This window comes from Euprymna scolopes, chromosome 41 (genome assembly GCF_053919585.1).
Source record: "Euprymna scolopes isolate OS-2025 chromosome 41, ASM5391958v1, whole genome shotgun sequence".
NCBI classification, from domain to species: domain Eukaryota; kingdom Metazoa; phylum Mollusca; class Cephalopoda; order Sepiida; family Sepiolidae; genus Euprymna; species Euprymna scolopes.
The window spans coordinates 44876934-44891185 of NC_136522.1; the positions used below are offsets into that span (position 1 = coordinate 44876934).

At 35.9% G+C, this 14252-nt stretch overlaps 1 protein-coding gene across 1 annotated transcript in view; it reads left to right on the plus strand.

Moving 5' to 3' along the window:
- The first annotated feature begins 258 nt into the window (after window positions 1-258).
- The window catches only part of LOC145266489 (transcription factor ETV7-like), an 88164-nt gene continuing 74170 nt past the window's right edge, over window positions 259-14252 (plus strand). The window contains exon 1 of the mRNA XM_080122211.1: window positions 259-1016. Within this exon, the coding sequence (XP_079978337.1) occupies window positions 978-1016 (39 nt within the window). The 5' untranslated portion in view covers window positions 259-977. The remainder of the gene's footprint in view (window positions 1017-14252) is intronic.

Here is a 14252-nt window from a genome sequence, read left to right on the forward strand (position 1 = left end):
ACACGCACACATACACACACAAACATATATATATATATATATATATATATATATATATATATATATATATATATATATATATATATATACACACATTGATACACACATATATAGATACATATATGGTTATTACAATAAACACGTATACACATTGAATTATTGGGCTTTTTCCATTGGTCAGTTTTGCGTCAACCCCTCCTCCGTTCTGCCCCCAACCGTTTAGCTATGTTGTTGTTAACTTCCGGGTATAAGTCAATTGCGTGAGCTGGTTTATCTGTCACGTTGACCCAATACCGACAGTCCTCCACCTCCCCTCTTTCCCAAACACTCCTTTATTAGTCTTCTCTATTTTATTTTTTTGTCTTTTTATTTTCGTTATTTAAATGTAAACGTCTTTCTTTTCACTGTTCTCTTTGTTCGTAGTTTGTGTATGCGTGCTTTTTTTTTGTTGTTGTATTTAATAGTCGCTTTTGTTATGTGTGTATGTGTGCGTACATAAGTGTTTGTGTATACGTGTTTTCTGTCTTGCTTGTCGTCGTGGTACCACTTTCCTACAGCTAAACTTGCTTTCCAATAAGGATATAGATTACCCCCAAAACAAAGAGGAAGTCTATACTGAAGCTAACATTTAATAGTGAATCGTCAAAACGAACTGACACCACCGATCTATTGCAACACAACACAATTATGTATAGTTGAAAAGAAAAGAAAAAAAAGCAAGTGTCCAGAAACACTAAAACTACTGCTACCGCATTTAGTGGGGCACCTATTTGAATAGGATAGTAGACAGTATCTCTACTAACCCTCCATACTAGTGATACTATTACGGATATATGATATATCCTCAGTATGATGTTTAAAACATAAATCAATAACTCTCAAAACAAGTCAAAAACAACATCAACGTGCACTTGCGGAGAAAGGGGCAGGGAGTGGATGTCCACCGCCTTGGATTAACAAAAAGATAAATAAAACCTATGGACACAAACCAACAACAGTGGAATGTTGACATGAAGGTAATCTTTGATTTTTCATTTATTTTTAAGGTAATCTTTACTGTTGCCGGCATAAATTATTTTTTAAAAACTACACCTGAGAAATTAGTCAAAAATAATTTATCGTGGTTTCTCTATTTATTTCTGATCTATTTGCGTTAAAAAAAATATTTAAAAGAAGCTTAAAGCAATTTTATTTTCTGTAAAAAGTAACTCGGTGAAATAATCCTTATTCAAGTATCACACGAAGTGTGTACATAACCGAATTATTTTATTCGCATTTTCTATTTACAAATGTTTTAAACTTCTCTCAAATATATTTTAAATCGCAAATAGGTCACAAATGAAGGTAAGGCAAACTAAATTGCTTTTTTACCAATTTCATAACGGTATTTCCCTTTAAAATTTTATTATTAATAGTAAGCATTCGTGTTAAGATCCAAGTGTAGTATCTGCTATGTTATGCTAAAGTTAATTTGCCCTTAGTCGATGTAAAGGAAACCCTTTTATGCTAAGGCAATTTTTTTGTTGCCTACTTCCAGAGTGCCCCTTTTCAGGGAGTTGGTTTTCCTCCACATTCAAAACGACCCTGTGTCACATTTTGCTCTCGTGGTGTAGTAAAAAATTAGTATTTATTAAATATCAATAGTAAAAATTACACCATTATTTGGTTTGGTTGGTTGTTTTTGTTTTCTGGCATATCAACCCTTTTCAGGTTATTTAATGCCGAATCCAAAGATTTTGAAGAAAGATTTTTTAATAGAATATATTTGTTGTTTTCAAGTCAGTTTCTATTTAACCCATAGTTGGGACCATAACAAGTACTACCACTCCGGGTCAGAGTGGACCTGGGAGCAATGGCAATTAAAGAGTGGCTCCACACTCCCCGAAGCCCGCAAGCTGGGGCCTCACCACCACTGGATAAAGTTTAAGGTTATATCCAGGACTCCACCATTATTTTTGTTTTAATTAATGGCGATGGTATATAGAATTACAGATCATGTACACCCTAATAAAATTTTATTGAAATCATTTATTTTCGGAAATTTATAGATCAAGTTTCATATTTTTTATTTTCATCCCCCCCCCCCCCCGTACTAGGTTGAAATCGAGAAACAAAGTCAGTTTTTCATGTTGGGGAAATCCAGCACCTCTTACTCGTACAAGGAAGCACTGGATTCAAGTAGAGAATAACCCCCCCCCAACCGAGCCCAGAGCAGTTTCTACACTTTCATCTCAACTCGAATGCCGGACAGTTCCTATTTATATACTTCCTCCCACGAGGGCAAAGTGGGATACAAGATAAGTTTTCAATATGAAAGAAAATTAAATTTCTGGATTGGGACAGAAATAAAGATTACCTTTTTCTAGTAAAAATTCGGTGCTTATGCACCTTTGTTACCGCACTATTTTTAAATAGTATTTTCAAGTTAAATTCAAGTTTTACGATATCTTTTATATTAAATTGTTAAGTGAAAGTAGAGAATGATTAAAAAAGAATGGCTTTCTAAATAATGTTATACGGTAACAAAAGTGCATAAGTACCAAAAATTCTCCTCGGCCCACTGAGCACATAACAGATACTAGACTTTGATCCTAGCTTGAGTATGCGATAGAGTAGTTCTTATTTATGTTTCTAATACAAGGTTACTTTATAATGTGAGAAAAATGCAGCCCCTCCCACTCACATACACAGAACATAAATAAAATTGACCTAATCTAAAAGCATCCCCACCCACACAGATTCTACACTTTGGTCCCAGCTCGCATGCCGGATAGAGTAGTCTTTATCTGCTGATCTCCCCCCTCCCCTCAACGAGATCAAGTTTGAAAAAAAAAATGGACAGTCTTTTAAAAACTTTTTACAAAAGGGTACACTCTTAGAACAGAAATAAAAATGCCTTAGTCTAGAAGGAATTTTTATCCCGCCAATTGAACACTGAACAGATACTACACTTTGAATTATTTATTTGCACAAACTATAAAATTTACATTCAAAACAAAATAGACACAAAGTCAGAAAAATAGAACAGAGAACAGAATCTGTTCGTCAAGCTTTGTCAAAAATAACCGTGTCAATTTTGCTCCTAACTGGAATCATCTCAGTCACCATAATGCCACATTTACTCTTCCGAACATACTACATAACATGTCCTCAAATTTGTTCGAAAATTTATCTTTTATAAATATATTTACTTTATAGAAGTTGCTCTAGACAAGGCATGAAGACATTTTATGTAACGAGCTAAAAAAAAAATCACTTCAAGGTCAAAATACTTGCCAACAATAAATGTGATATGCATAAATTACAACCCAGAAAACAGCAATTCTTCTCCCTTTGCCATAAACATCGCTTATAGAATGTGAGGACTAAAAGACACACGCGCAGGGAAACGGTAGTTACGATACTTTTAAAAGGTCCATTTTCCATTTACAGAAAATCATTGGATTAAAACGAGTGGGAGAAAAAAAACTTTTTCTACATAATGCAACGTTTACTGCTCGTTCAGAGGTAAAAACAAGCAGGTAGTTTTCTATATGTGAGTGGAATCTAAGTGGGAGAAAAAAGAAAACTGAGATACAGTTTGAAACTCAAATGCCAGATAGAATACTCTTTATTTATTTATGCCATCCCGCACGACGACGAAGTTTGACGCGATGTCATTTGTTAAGTGACCGAATACAGAACAAATCCTACACTTTAAATACATCATATTAAAAAATGTATTTTTAAAAATATTTATGAGAAATGGTGTCTTTCTGATCACTATCATAAATCGTTCACCGAGCAGGGGGGGGGGGTTGAACAGCATCGATTCGTTCTAATCTATTTCTTTGCAGTATTATCGATAACGCACATTTTCGCATAATACAATGTATTTATTCGCTATTTTTTTTTTTTTTTACTTTAACAGCAACTCAACACTAAAATGACGACTTGTGCAGGTTTTCAGGTATGCTGAAAACGAATATCACATTCAAATTTAGGGCAGACAAATAGTTTTCTGAACATTAAACCAGTTTTTTTCCAATGTATTACTTAATGAATGTCAGTAGCGGTCGCCATTCTTAACATGGGGAGGAGGGGGTAACACGCCTGCGCATTAGTACTTGTTCGGTTATGAAAAACATGGCCGCCAGTGAAAACATAAGGGACTACATTACATTGTAATAAATCTTAATGTCCAGAAAACTACTTGTTTGTCCCAAATTTAAATGTGATATTCGTTTTCAGCACACTTGACAACCAATAAGTCGTTAGTTTAAAGGTGAATGCCGAGTTGCTGTAAAAGTAAAACAAGTATCATTTATTGTTTTTGTAAAACTGATTTGTTTACTTTTTTATGTGAGGAGGGGTCAGTTTTATATACAAGTTTAAACGTAAAAATAGTCCCTTTGCGGATGGGGTTCATATTTCCCAATAACTATTTGCTCTACCTCTAAAATGTGTACTATTGATTTCTTTGAATTATTCGGACCATATTGTAATCGACTTGGTATATTTTTAACGTTTCGGTCGATGTTGACCTCGACCTCCTTTCAGGATATTTTTTTTTTTTTTTTTTTCGAATGAAGATTCTTCCAGCCAAACTTGAGGTCGTTATGTCTACCTTGGAACCTGTACGAAATTTCGAACTGAACCTTTTATTTAATCCATGAGATGGGTAGATTGTTCTCCTTCGTCAGCCATGAAAAGAAATAAGTTTTACTATTTACTTGCCTCCCTACGAGGGCAAAGTTAGACACAAGGTCGGTTTTTAATGTGGGGAAAATCCAGCTCCCATAAAGGGGCACTTTGGATAGGAACAAAATTTTTTTAATTGTCTCAGTCATGAAGGATTTCTCCTCCACTGACCTAGGACAGAAAAGGTGAAGTGCAGCATCAGAACAGATACTACACCGTGATCTTGGAAAGGAAAGGTGTCAGTGTTTTTAGGTTTTCATCGTTATTATTATCTACAGTGAGGATTGACCCTTCAATTTCAAGAAAGCTGTTATTCAAAATTGGTCATTAAAAATAAAAACGCTATTAATCGTTACGCCATGGGTCAGTCCGCATATAAGAAATTCCGAAACATTTTTAATCATTCGATTACTACATCGATCAACGATTGGACACCAAATTCTCGGAATATGGAAAATAATTTTGAAATTTTAGTATTCATTCAGTATAGTTAACATCCTAGAAATCGAAAAAAAATATATATATAAATTATTCTTAGAAAAGCATTACAATTTTATTTTCTACCGACCTGTATAGTTTTAAAGTTCTTAAAATAGTTTTAAAGCTTTCAATATAAAAGTACGACTATACATATTTTTCGGATAAAATGAGCATTCAATGTAGCCGATGCATTGGGTGTTGTTGTTGGTATTTTATTCCTTAAAAATAGTTTTAAAAAATGACTTACACTACCACCTACCCTAAGTTAGACTGACAATCCCTCGAACGCAGAGTTAATGGTATGGTATGGTAATCTTTTTAATAACTATATTGGAATTCTGAAATGAACAAAAAAAACTGGCTGCCATCTTTGAATCGTAACAAAGTTAAGACATAACAGTATTATAGATGCTTCTAGTTGAAACGTTAAATAAAATCTACATGGATTAAATAGTTCCGTTCGAAATTCCGCTTAAGTTATATGAGGTGAACATATTAAATTTCCAGCAGAAAGTAGATATATTTGAGAGATACTGGCAAGTAATAAGCGGACAAGTTAAACGAGTTTTTGGGAATGATACGAGTGGTTCGAGATGGGTTCAGGGAGATCGGCAGACCGGTCAACAGTGAATGGTCTCGACAGGAGTAGAGTTGAGTAGACGATAGTGAACGGTTACGATAAGTAGATACGTTCGTAATTTAATTCCTAGTTGATAAAATGAGCTTGAAAGATATGAGGTTTAGCTCACATTAGTGAAACTAACGACAGAACCCTAACGACACACACATGCGTACAACCGTGTGCAAATCGTACTTACACGATGTGTCTGTGCCTGCGTTGTTATTTACTTTAAATGTAAATTTTAGACTCGTTCTGAAACCACAAACGATAGAAACTGTGGCACAATGAAGAAGCTCCTTTTGGGGAGAGCTGGAGTTTGCCGAATTAATCAAACATTATGCTCGTGAGGAAACGAGAAAGAAAGTTGCTATTGAAAAAAAGCGTGTTCAGTAACTGTTGTCAATCAGGTATGATTCAAGCTAAGAATGACAGTTGTATATAAAACTAACCAAGTCAAAACCATCAGAACACAGGTGTCTAGACGACAGCAGAATTGAAAACACAATAACATTCGACTTACCTTGTTTTAAATATATATGCGTGCATGCTTTCTCTCTCTCTCTCTCTCTCTCTCTCTCTCTCTCTCTCTCTCTCTCTCTCTCTAAAAGAATTCTGTTTTTATACAGTGGCAGCGTGGATTCCATGTGCTATGGTCGCATACCAGTTTTTCGTCCACAACAGTTGGGTCAGTTACTATGCCAAGCCAGTGTTAAATGTTAAATAAAAGAATTATATTTTTATTTAAAAAAAAATGTTTTGTCGTTGTTTTAGTACAAGCGTTAATTTTCTACAACAGAGAAGCGGTCCCTGGCATTTAACACCGACGAATGAAGACTACCAGACATGCCAGTTGGTTATAGCAGACGCCATACCGACCTCTTGATGTAAGGGATGTGCCTTTCGTTTGATCGTGTCTAACACCTGGGGAGCTGGTTGCCGTTTCCAGGACGTAAGATTTTCAAGAAACGTCCCTACGATAAACCAAGTAACCCTCCCTGGCAAACGATCTGATCACGAAACGACACGGCCATAATAAGATAGAAACGAGAAAACTCGTGGCACATAACGGTTTCGGGTCGACAGTCATTGTGGTGCAAGCATTGTTATGCACATCTTGTTTACATTTCTTGCAAGAAAGATATTTTTCACAAAGCTTAATTTTTGTGATGCTTAAAAATTCAAGATATAATGAATCATTGGATATAAATTATGTAACTCTAACTTACCTTAACTGATGAACACTCGGACTTTGGGCTAATAGTAATAGAAATTCAGTTAATTGCCCTAGAAGACTACAATGGTATATAGAATTGGAGATTATTTTACATTTAATTTATCTACGAAGCTGATTCCCGCTCTACATTCTAATTGAATTTAACACGGTGTGATTAATTACTGCTATTAAAAGCACCGCCAAGGTAAAAAAAAAAATTTAAAAAAAAAAAAAAAAAAAAAAACAGCAAATAAATGTTCAGAAAAACAAAATCCCTATTTTCATGGACGATAAGACTTACGAAAGAAACAGCACACGAATTCAACCTGATCATGGCTATGGAAAGGACACTTAAACAGAGAAACAGCACACGAATTCAACCTGATCATGGCTATGGAAAGGACACTTAAACAGAGAAACAGCACACGAATTCAACCTGATCATGGCTATGGAAAGGACACTTAAACAGAGAAATTGAACCGCCACAGAGAGCCGCATAAAGCAACGTGATCAGAACAAGCGACATAAGTCAAAATGAATATATAAAATGTAGATAATAATATATAATAAGATAAGAATATATAAAATGCAGATAATAATATATAATAAGATAAGAATATATAAAATGCAAATTGCGGACAAAGAAGTTAAACAGCGAATCACATAAGTGAATGCAACAAACTAACCCAAGAAATGAAAGCACAAACAGTGGGATAGGCAGAATGAACTACATAAAAGTTGACTGACGTCTTAGACAAATCTGTATTAGCGTTATGGCGTTATTACTTAGTATTAGGTTTCTATATCTATGCCTGTATACGAGTGAGGGTATCACAGTTAAACGATTAATCTCCCTGCTAAAATGACCACAGATCTGAAATCAACATCTTAAAACTGACGTCCATAAGTTCTTAAACCTTTTCACAAAATCCTTATCTATATATCTGTGAAAGTGTCTGTGTATCTGTGTGTCTGTGTATACATTTCCCTACGCAATAACTCTGTCAATTTTCAGTCTACAGACTCGAAATTTAATATACAGGGTACTGAGATTTGAGAAAATCTTTGTAAACTGTTTTCGGTATTTTGGGGGTATAAACAATTGAAATTTTAGATATAGGTTCCTTGGACATGGATCTAATTTAATAACTTGATTTAAACCTAAAACAATGAATATTAAGGGGTCAAAGTTTTTAAAAATTTGACCTCTGCGGTCTCTACCAAATTACTCAGACAATTTCTGGTCTACACATTTGAAATTTTACATAAAGAGTATTCAGAGATAGGGCAAGCTTTTTAATCGGTTTGGGTTGAAAATTTGAGCTACCAATATATAAATGTATGTATGTATGTTTGCATGTTTACCTAAAACTTTCGACAGAGGCGACGAATTTTCACAAGATAAGTATCGTTTTGAAGCTCGACCCTTCAGGCGACAAATACCGAAAAATTGGCTAAAAACATTAATTTCTTCACCCTCAACTGGGCACTTTTCTACACGTAGGAGTCGCTTTTTTGACCGATATTTTCGAAAATCATCCCCTCTTTTCGATTGTCTAGGCTTAATTTAAACCTACGCCATGTCCGGTTTAGCGGTGGTCGTAACAGCAAAGACGTCACGTTTTTTCCATTTTTTTCCTCCTTCGCGGTACGGGTTTGAGCCTGCTTTCCTACTACCACTTTTTTTTTTTTTTGGCTCAACACACACCTCTAAACACCCGGGCAACGCCGGGCACCCATGCTAGTTTAAAATTAAATTAACGAAAAAAAATATATAGAAATAAATATTTTGACAATTTTACCTTTCCCTTTCCACATGAACGAACAAGATACTCTTTAATGTTTTCACTACTAATCAGAAAAATAAATAAACGTTTAATGGTGTGTGTGTGTGTGTGTGTGTGTGTGTGTGTGTGTGTGTGTGTGTGTGTGTGCTATTAATGTTTGCGCGAATAATGTTATTGATGAAGCGATTATTTAGCCGACTGGGCTGGATATAAGCAACAATAACACAAAATAAATTAGCATTCTGTGCTTATATCCAGCCCCGCGGACTAAATAATCGCTTACCCAGTAATATTATCTGTGCAAATAATCAAATGAAACAAATCATATTTATATTTCCTCTAACTTCTTTTAGGATAACCTGGTGACGTGTGCTTGGTAATTTGCGTGTGTGATTAAAATGAATAGAACAAAATACTTTAGAGAAATAAACGTTGATTGATTCAGCTTTTGTATAATAGAGTATGGGTGTCAAAAAGTGGGTGCGTTGGGATAAAAGACATCTAGCTCCCGAAAGATACATAACTACATATTTTAGCTTTTGACTCCAACTCAACCAAACGGGCGAACTAAGACTTGAGTTGATGTTGTTCATACAATTCGAGGATACATCTTCGACACTCCGTCCGAATTTTGTAGTTTCTGACCTTGTTTATGTAAAGCAGACTATGGTTCTGTGCAGTCCTAGGAGTTCCGTTCTCTCAGGCTTTACCTTCTCACTTTTAGACCGAATTAGACCTGAGGCGCCCTACTAAGGAATGCTGAAAAGACTGCTTAGACATGTTTATAGGCGAAGTCAGAATGCACACATTTCTTATGCACTGGCTTCTCAATTCCAACCTTCCGACCTTTTGCGGGGGGGGGGAGAATAAATGCAAACTATCGATTAATTACCGTTGATGAACTTGATTCGTTTCTAATAGGTGTTGATAGATCGATATATTCTTCACTTGTAAGAAACCTTTCCAGCCACCGATTTTCATGGCATCTTTTTCGAATCCAATGTTTAAATTCCTAGGCCTGACATGTTCGGGCAACATGACGATGAGTCTGCTGCAAAGATCTGGGCTTCCTCTACCGGACAAACTTCTTACACTTATAGTTGAACATTTTGCAAAAAAAAAAAATATTTGCTTGTTTTCAACAGAATGCTGTGTGATGAACTCCATTTTCCCCTCCTCCGATCCACCAGGTGAGCAACAATATTTCATCCATTCACTGTACAAGTTCACTAGATGCTGGAAGAGTTTCTGGTCTATTAGCTTTTTTTTTACGAGCTGCTTGCCTTTTGGAATTCCCTCCCTGCCCATTGTTTCCCGGTCTCTACCTACAGGTAAAAATTGCAACGTATGAGAATAAACATCTTGCTGCTCAACTCTCCACACATGTTGCCTCTTATCAATAGGCCCCGATTATAATAATAGCTGCTTTACGCTTCATGCCTCATTTAAAGCGAACAAAAGTAAAAACTTGTTTTATAAATGCAGACGTCAGTGTCAATTTATACGTTAAAAGCCTGTTGAACTACATCCTGTTAGCGGATATATTTTATATTAGTTGCAAATGAAATACTTTCCGGTTTTTCCTTTTCTTTCTTTTTTTCTGTTTGATTTTAATCTCTCTCTCTCTCTCTCTCTCTCTCTCTCTCTCTCTCTCTCTCTCTCTCTCTCTCTCTCTCTCTCTCTCTCTCTCTCTCCACGCAACATTTTTTGTGTCGTTCCCGCCCAGATTACAATAACTTGCGCATGGCTAACGTATTCTCGTACCTCTGACGTCATTACGATGACGTACGCGAGGGGCTTCCCAAGGAATGCTCGTATGAGAACGGTGATTAAAATAATAAACATATTTATTTCCTCTGTATAAAGTCAAACACAATGTCATATAAAGTTTTGAAAAGTCAGTGCACTAAATGAAGCTCACTCTGGCCTACAAAAATACCTGAGCAGCCTTGTTGTTATTCTACAGTAGGCGCACCCCAGACTAATAGCAGTATAAATTGTGGCAGAAGTACAAATGACCCCAGTCAAGGAGGATTTCTTTTCTTTTGAATGAGAACAGAACAGATACTATACCTTTATCGTAGCCTGAGTCCGATGTGATTTTGAAAGCCCCGTCTATTTCTACTAATTATAAATGCATAAATGGAAATGTATGCAAGTCAATCGAATAAAAGCTAATAAAAATAATTGGTACCGTAAAAATTATGAAGGGTCAAATAAGATTTGTAAAAAAACTGAGGAGGAGGAGCATTAACCAGACATCCACTGAAAGGGTGCGAGAGTACCAGAACCCTGGAAAGACTTATTGCCATACAAATTCCTGAGAACGTCAAAGGTCAATGCAAACGAGATATCAATGATAAACGACTGTTGCGATAACGCAAAATAATTTGTAAAAATTACTGTAAGAGATGTAGTAATCTGAAGAAACTTGTCATTTGAACTCGAGTAGTACCTCACAAAATTGTCGTGTACACACGTTTACACACACGTTCACACACAGGGTTACATGCAGACACACGGGACCCAAGACGTTGTAGCAGAGTACGTCGCAAGGAGCAATAACTCGACTCGCTTTTTCCCGTTAACAGCGACATTTATTTCCGGGTACTTTCTCGAATACACCGTGCTCCTCTGTCCTCTCGAACCTCCTCCACGTCTCTAACGTGATCGTCGTGCTGTCTCTTCTTTTTGTAGTCTTTCTTTTTCCTTACTGTGACGTCATTTCGTACACGGCTCGATATTTGCATACAGCCGCCATACGAGCGTCTGCACTCTGTTACACGTGAAATGTCACAAAGGAAGGAAGACATCATGTAGATCTCCACTAGAAAGGCACGAAAATAATTTGAATCAAATTCCAGTGAAAGTAAACGAGAAATCTGTGGTAAACTGCTGCTGCGGTAAGGTACAGTGATTTTCAAAAATTATCAAAAAACAGAGCTGGAAATTGAGGATTTGTTGTCAGACAGATTTCAGGGAACCCCACTTGTTATTGCCAGTGAATAATCGCTTATAATAACGCATGAGAAAACTCATCTACCTAATATTCCTGGTGCACTGAGTGCAAAAGAGATCCAAACAATTGCACTTAAGAGGACAACGAGGATACTAAAAAGAGCTCTCGGTTGGTTGCAATAAAAAGCAGGGCAATGTTGGCAGTTTCTTTGGTTGCCCCATACCCGGCGTTATATCAAAGGAAGACAATTAAATTTAAAAAAAAATTTTTTTTTTTAAGTAAAACTTCCCAACTGTGTAGTTAGTAAGGTCCTTGGTGACTTGTCAACTCTAAATGCCTGAGCATTCTGGACTCGGACATCATCAACTCAACAAACATGATGAGAAAATATAACCTGATAAGAACAAGAAAGTATATACTAAAAAATTGTTAAAATGAATAAACACTTGGGCAGTACACCTAGAACTAAAGGAGACTGAAAACCGAATTTTAAAAGTGGGAAATTAACGAAGATGCACAATGCATTGCACCCGAGTGACGATAATGATCGACTTTGTGTAAACAGAAAAAAGTGTGGAGAGGATTTGTAAGTGTTGAAGATTGCATGAATGATGCAATTAAATGGCTCAATATTAAAGAATGCAGAGCGGTTGATTAGCCCTGCAATGGCGCAGAAATGAAGGATTATGTGACGTTAAATTTATCTAACCCTAACTCGTAGCTGCTTGGACTTAGAGCTAGTAGTAAGCCATTAAGATATTTCCAGATAAAATACAATGTTACATTTTTTATAGGAAACTGATTTCCCGCTCTAAATTCTAATAAAAAAACAATGATGGTAATTACGGTTAACAAAAGCACCACCAAAGAAAGCAATATGAAGATGGAAACGTTAAATGGAAATAGAAGCAGTTTCATGGACGATTTTATAAACTTGGCCAAAGAAATAGCACTTGAAAGCACATAGACATGATTACAGAAAAGACATTTTAACAGAGAAACTAAATTGTTATTGCGACCATCATAAAACAACGTGATCAGAACTAACTATATAAGAAAAGATAGGTATGATCCAAGAATAGAATAAATGTAGACCGCGGACAAAAAGTTCAAACGGCGAAATATATTATCAGTGAATGTACCAAACTCGTCCAAGGAATACACAAAAAAAAATAGTGGGATATGGAGTCAACTGGAAACTTTGCAAACTTCTGCACTTTGAACATGTAGATAAATATTATACCAATCGAAGTCCGTATTGGAAATGAAAATCATAAATCTTATGAGACATTAACAGAGAAGCAAATTTATCAAATTGTATATTTCGCTATCCTATCATTTCATAGGCTGAAGAACAAGCGAGTAAAGAAAAAAGGAAGCAAATACGTGCAGTTTACTATAAAGCTGAAGGGAATATGAATGAAGAATAAAATTACCTTCATGCCAACATGTGTAAGGACAGAAAGAACAGACCCAACAAGCGAATGTACACACATCCAAGACAAGTGTAAAAACCCTAGAAAATAACCTTCAGTGAAGTGGAATGGTAAAGTGGAATGCTACTAAGACTAAGCTGCTTTCCGTTAACAACTACTGAAAGCTTCTAAACCAACGATTGCCATAACAAATACCACCCTACCTGACAGCCCATGTTTCGACCTCCTTAACTTAAAAAGAATCTAAAATTTGATAGGTTTGCACTATCGGCCAAGCTCCAATCTCTGCCCTATGGTCGCAATGTCACATCCCTGTGTCTATTTTACAAGTACTTTAATAGAATGTGCTCCGACGAACTCATAGCAATTGTGCCCTTTTGGCGTACATACCCTCAACTAACCTGACAAGCAGCAAAATCCCGCCCTTCACTGTTTAGGTCCCTATATACTGGAAAACCGTATCCTCTAATAGTTTCTTCTTTCGGACGCCTAGGATTTGGAATTCTCCCCCTGTTTTCTTCTTTCCTGGCTGTACTGACGTGCAAAAGTTTAAATGTAATATGAACTAACATCTCGTTGCTCAATTCCCCACAGTACTTGTTAGACAAGATTCTAAACAGTACCTCATTACGTTCCAAATAGCAATATGCCTTGTTTGGGGTGAAAAAAGTATTTAAAAGACTGGAAAGCGAATAAGAAAGATTGGAATCAAAGGGATGATTGATACCATGAATCGAAAGGTATTGATGAAAACAATTGAAATATGAACATTCCTAAGTGCGTAAAAAAACATGAAATATTAGGTAAAAGCGACAAACTACAAGCAAGTTGAAAATCATAATAGAACATGCAATATAGAAAAAAAAAACAATGCACGAATCCAAGGGAACTGAAACTGATTGGATAAAAAAGGTCGTACACTGCAGCGAATGCGCTCCCATTTGAAAAGTTATTAGACATTAGAATTTGTATACACTGCAATGTTTCAAAAATGCAACAAAAAATCGATACTCATATTAGGACGGTTTATATTATGAGACAATATTGATTTGTTTGTTCATTAGGAAATAATCTC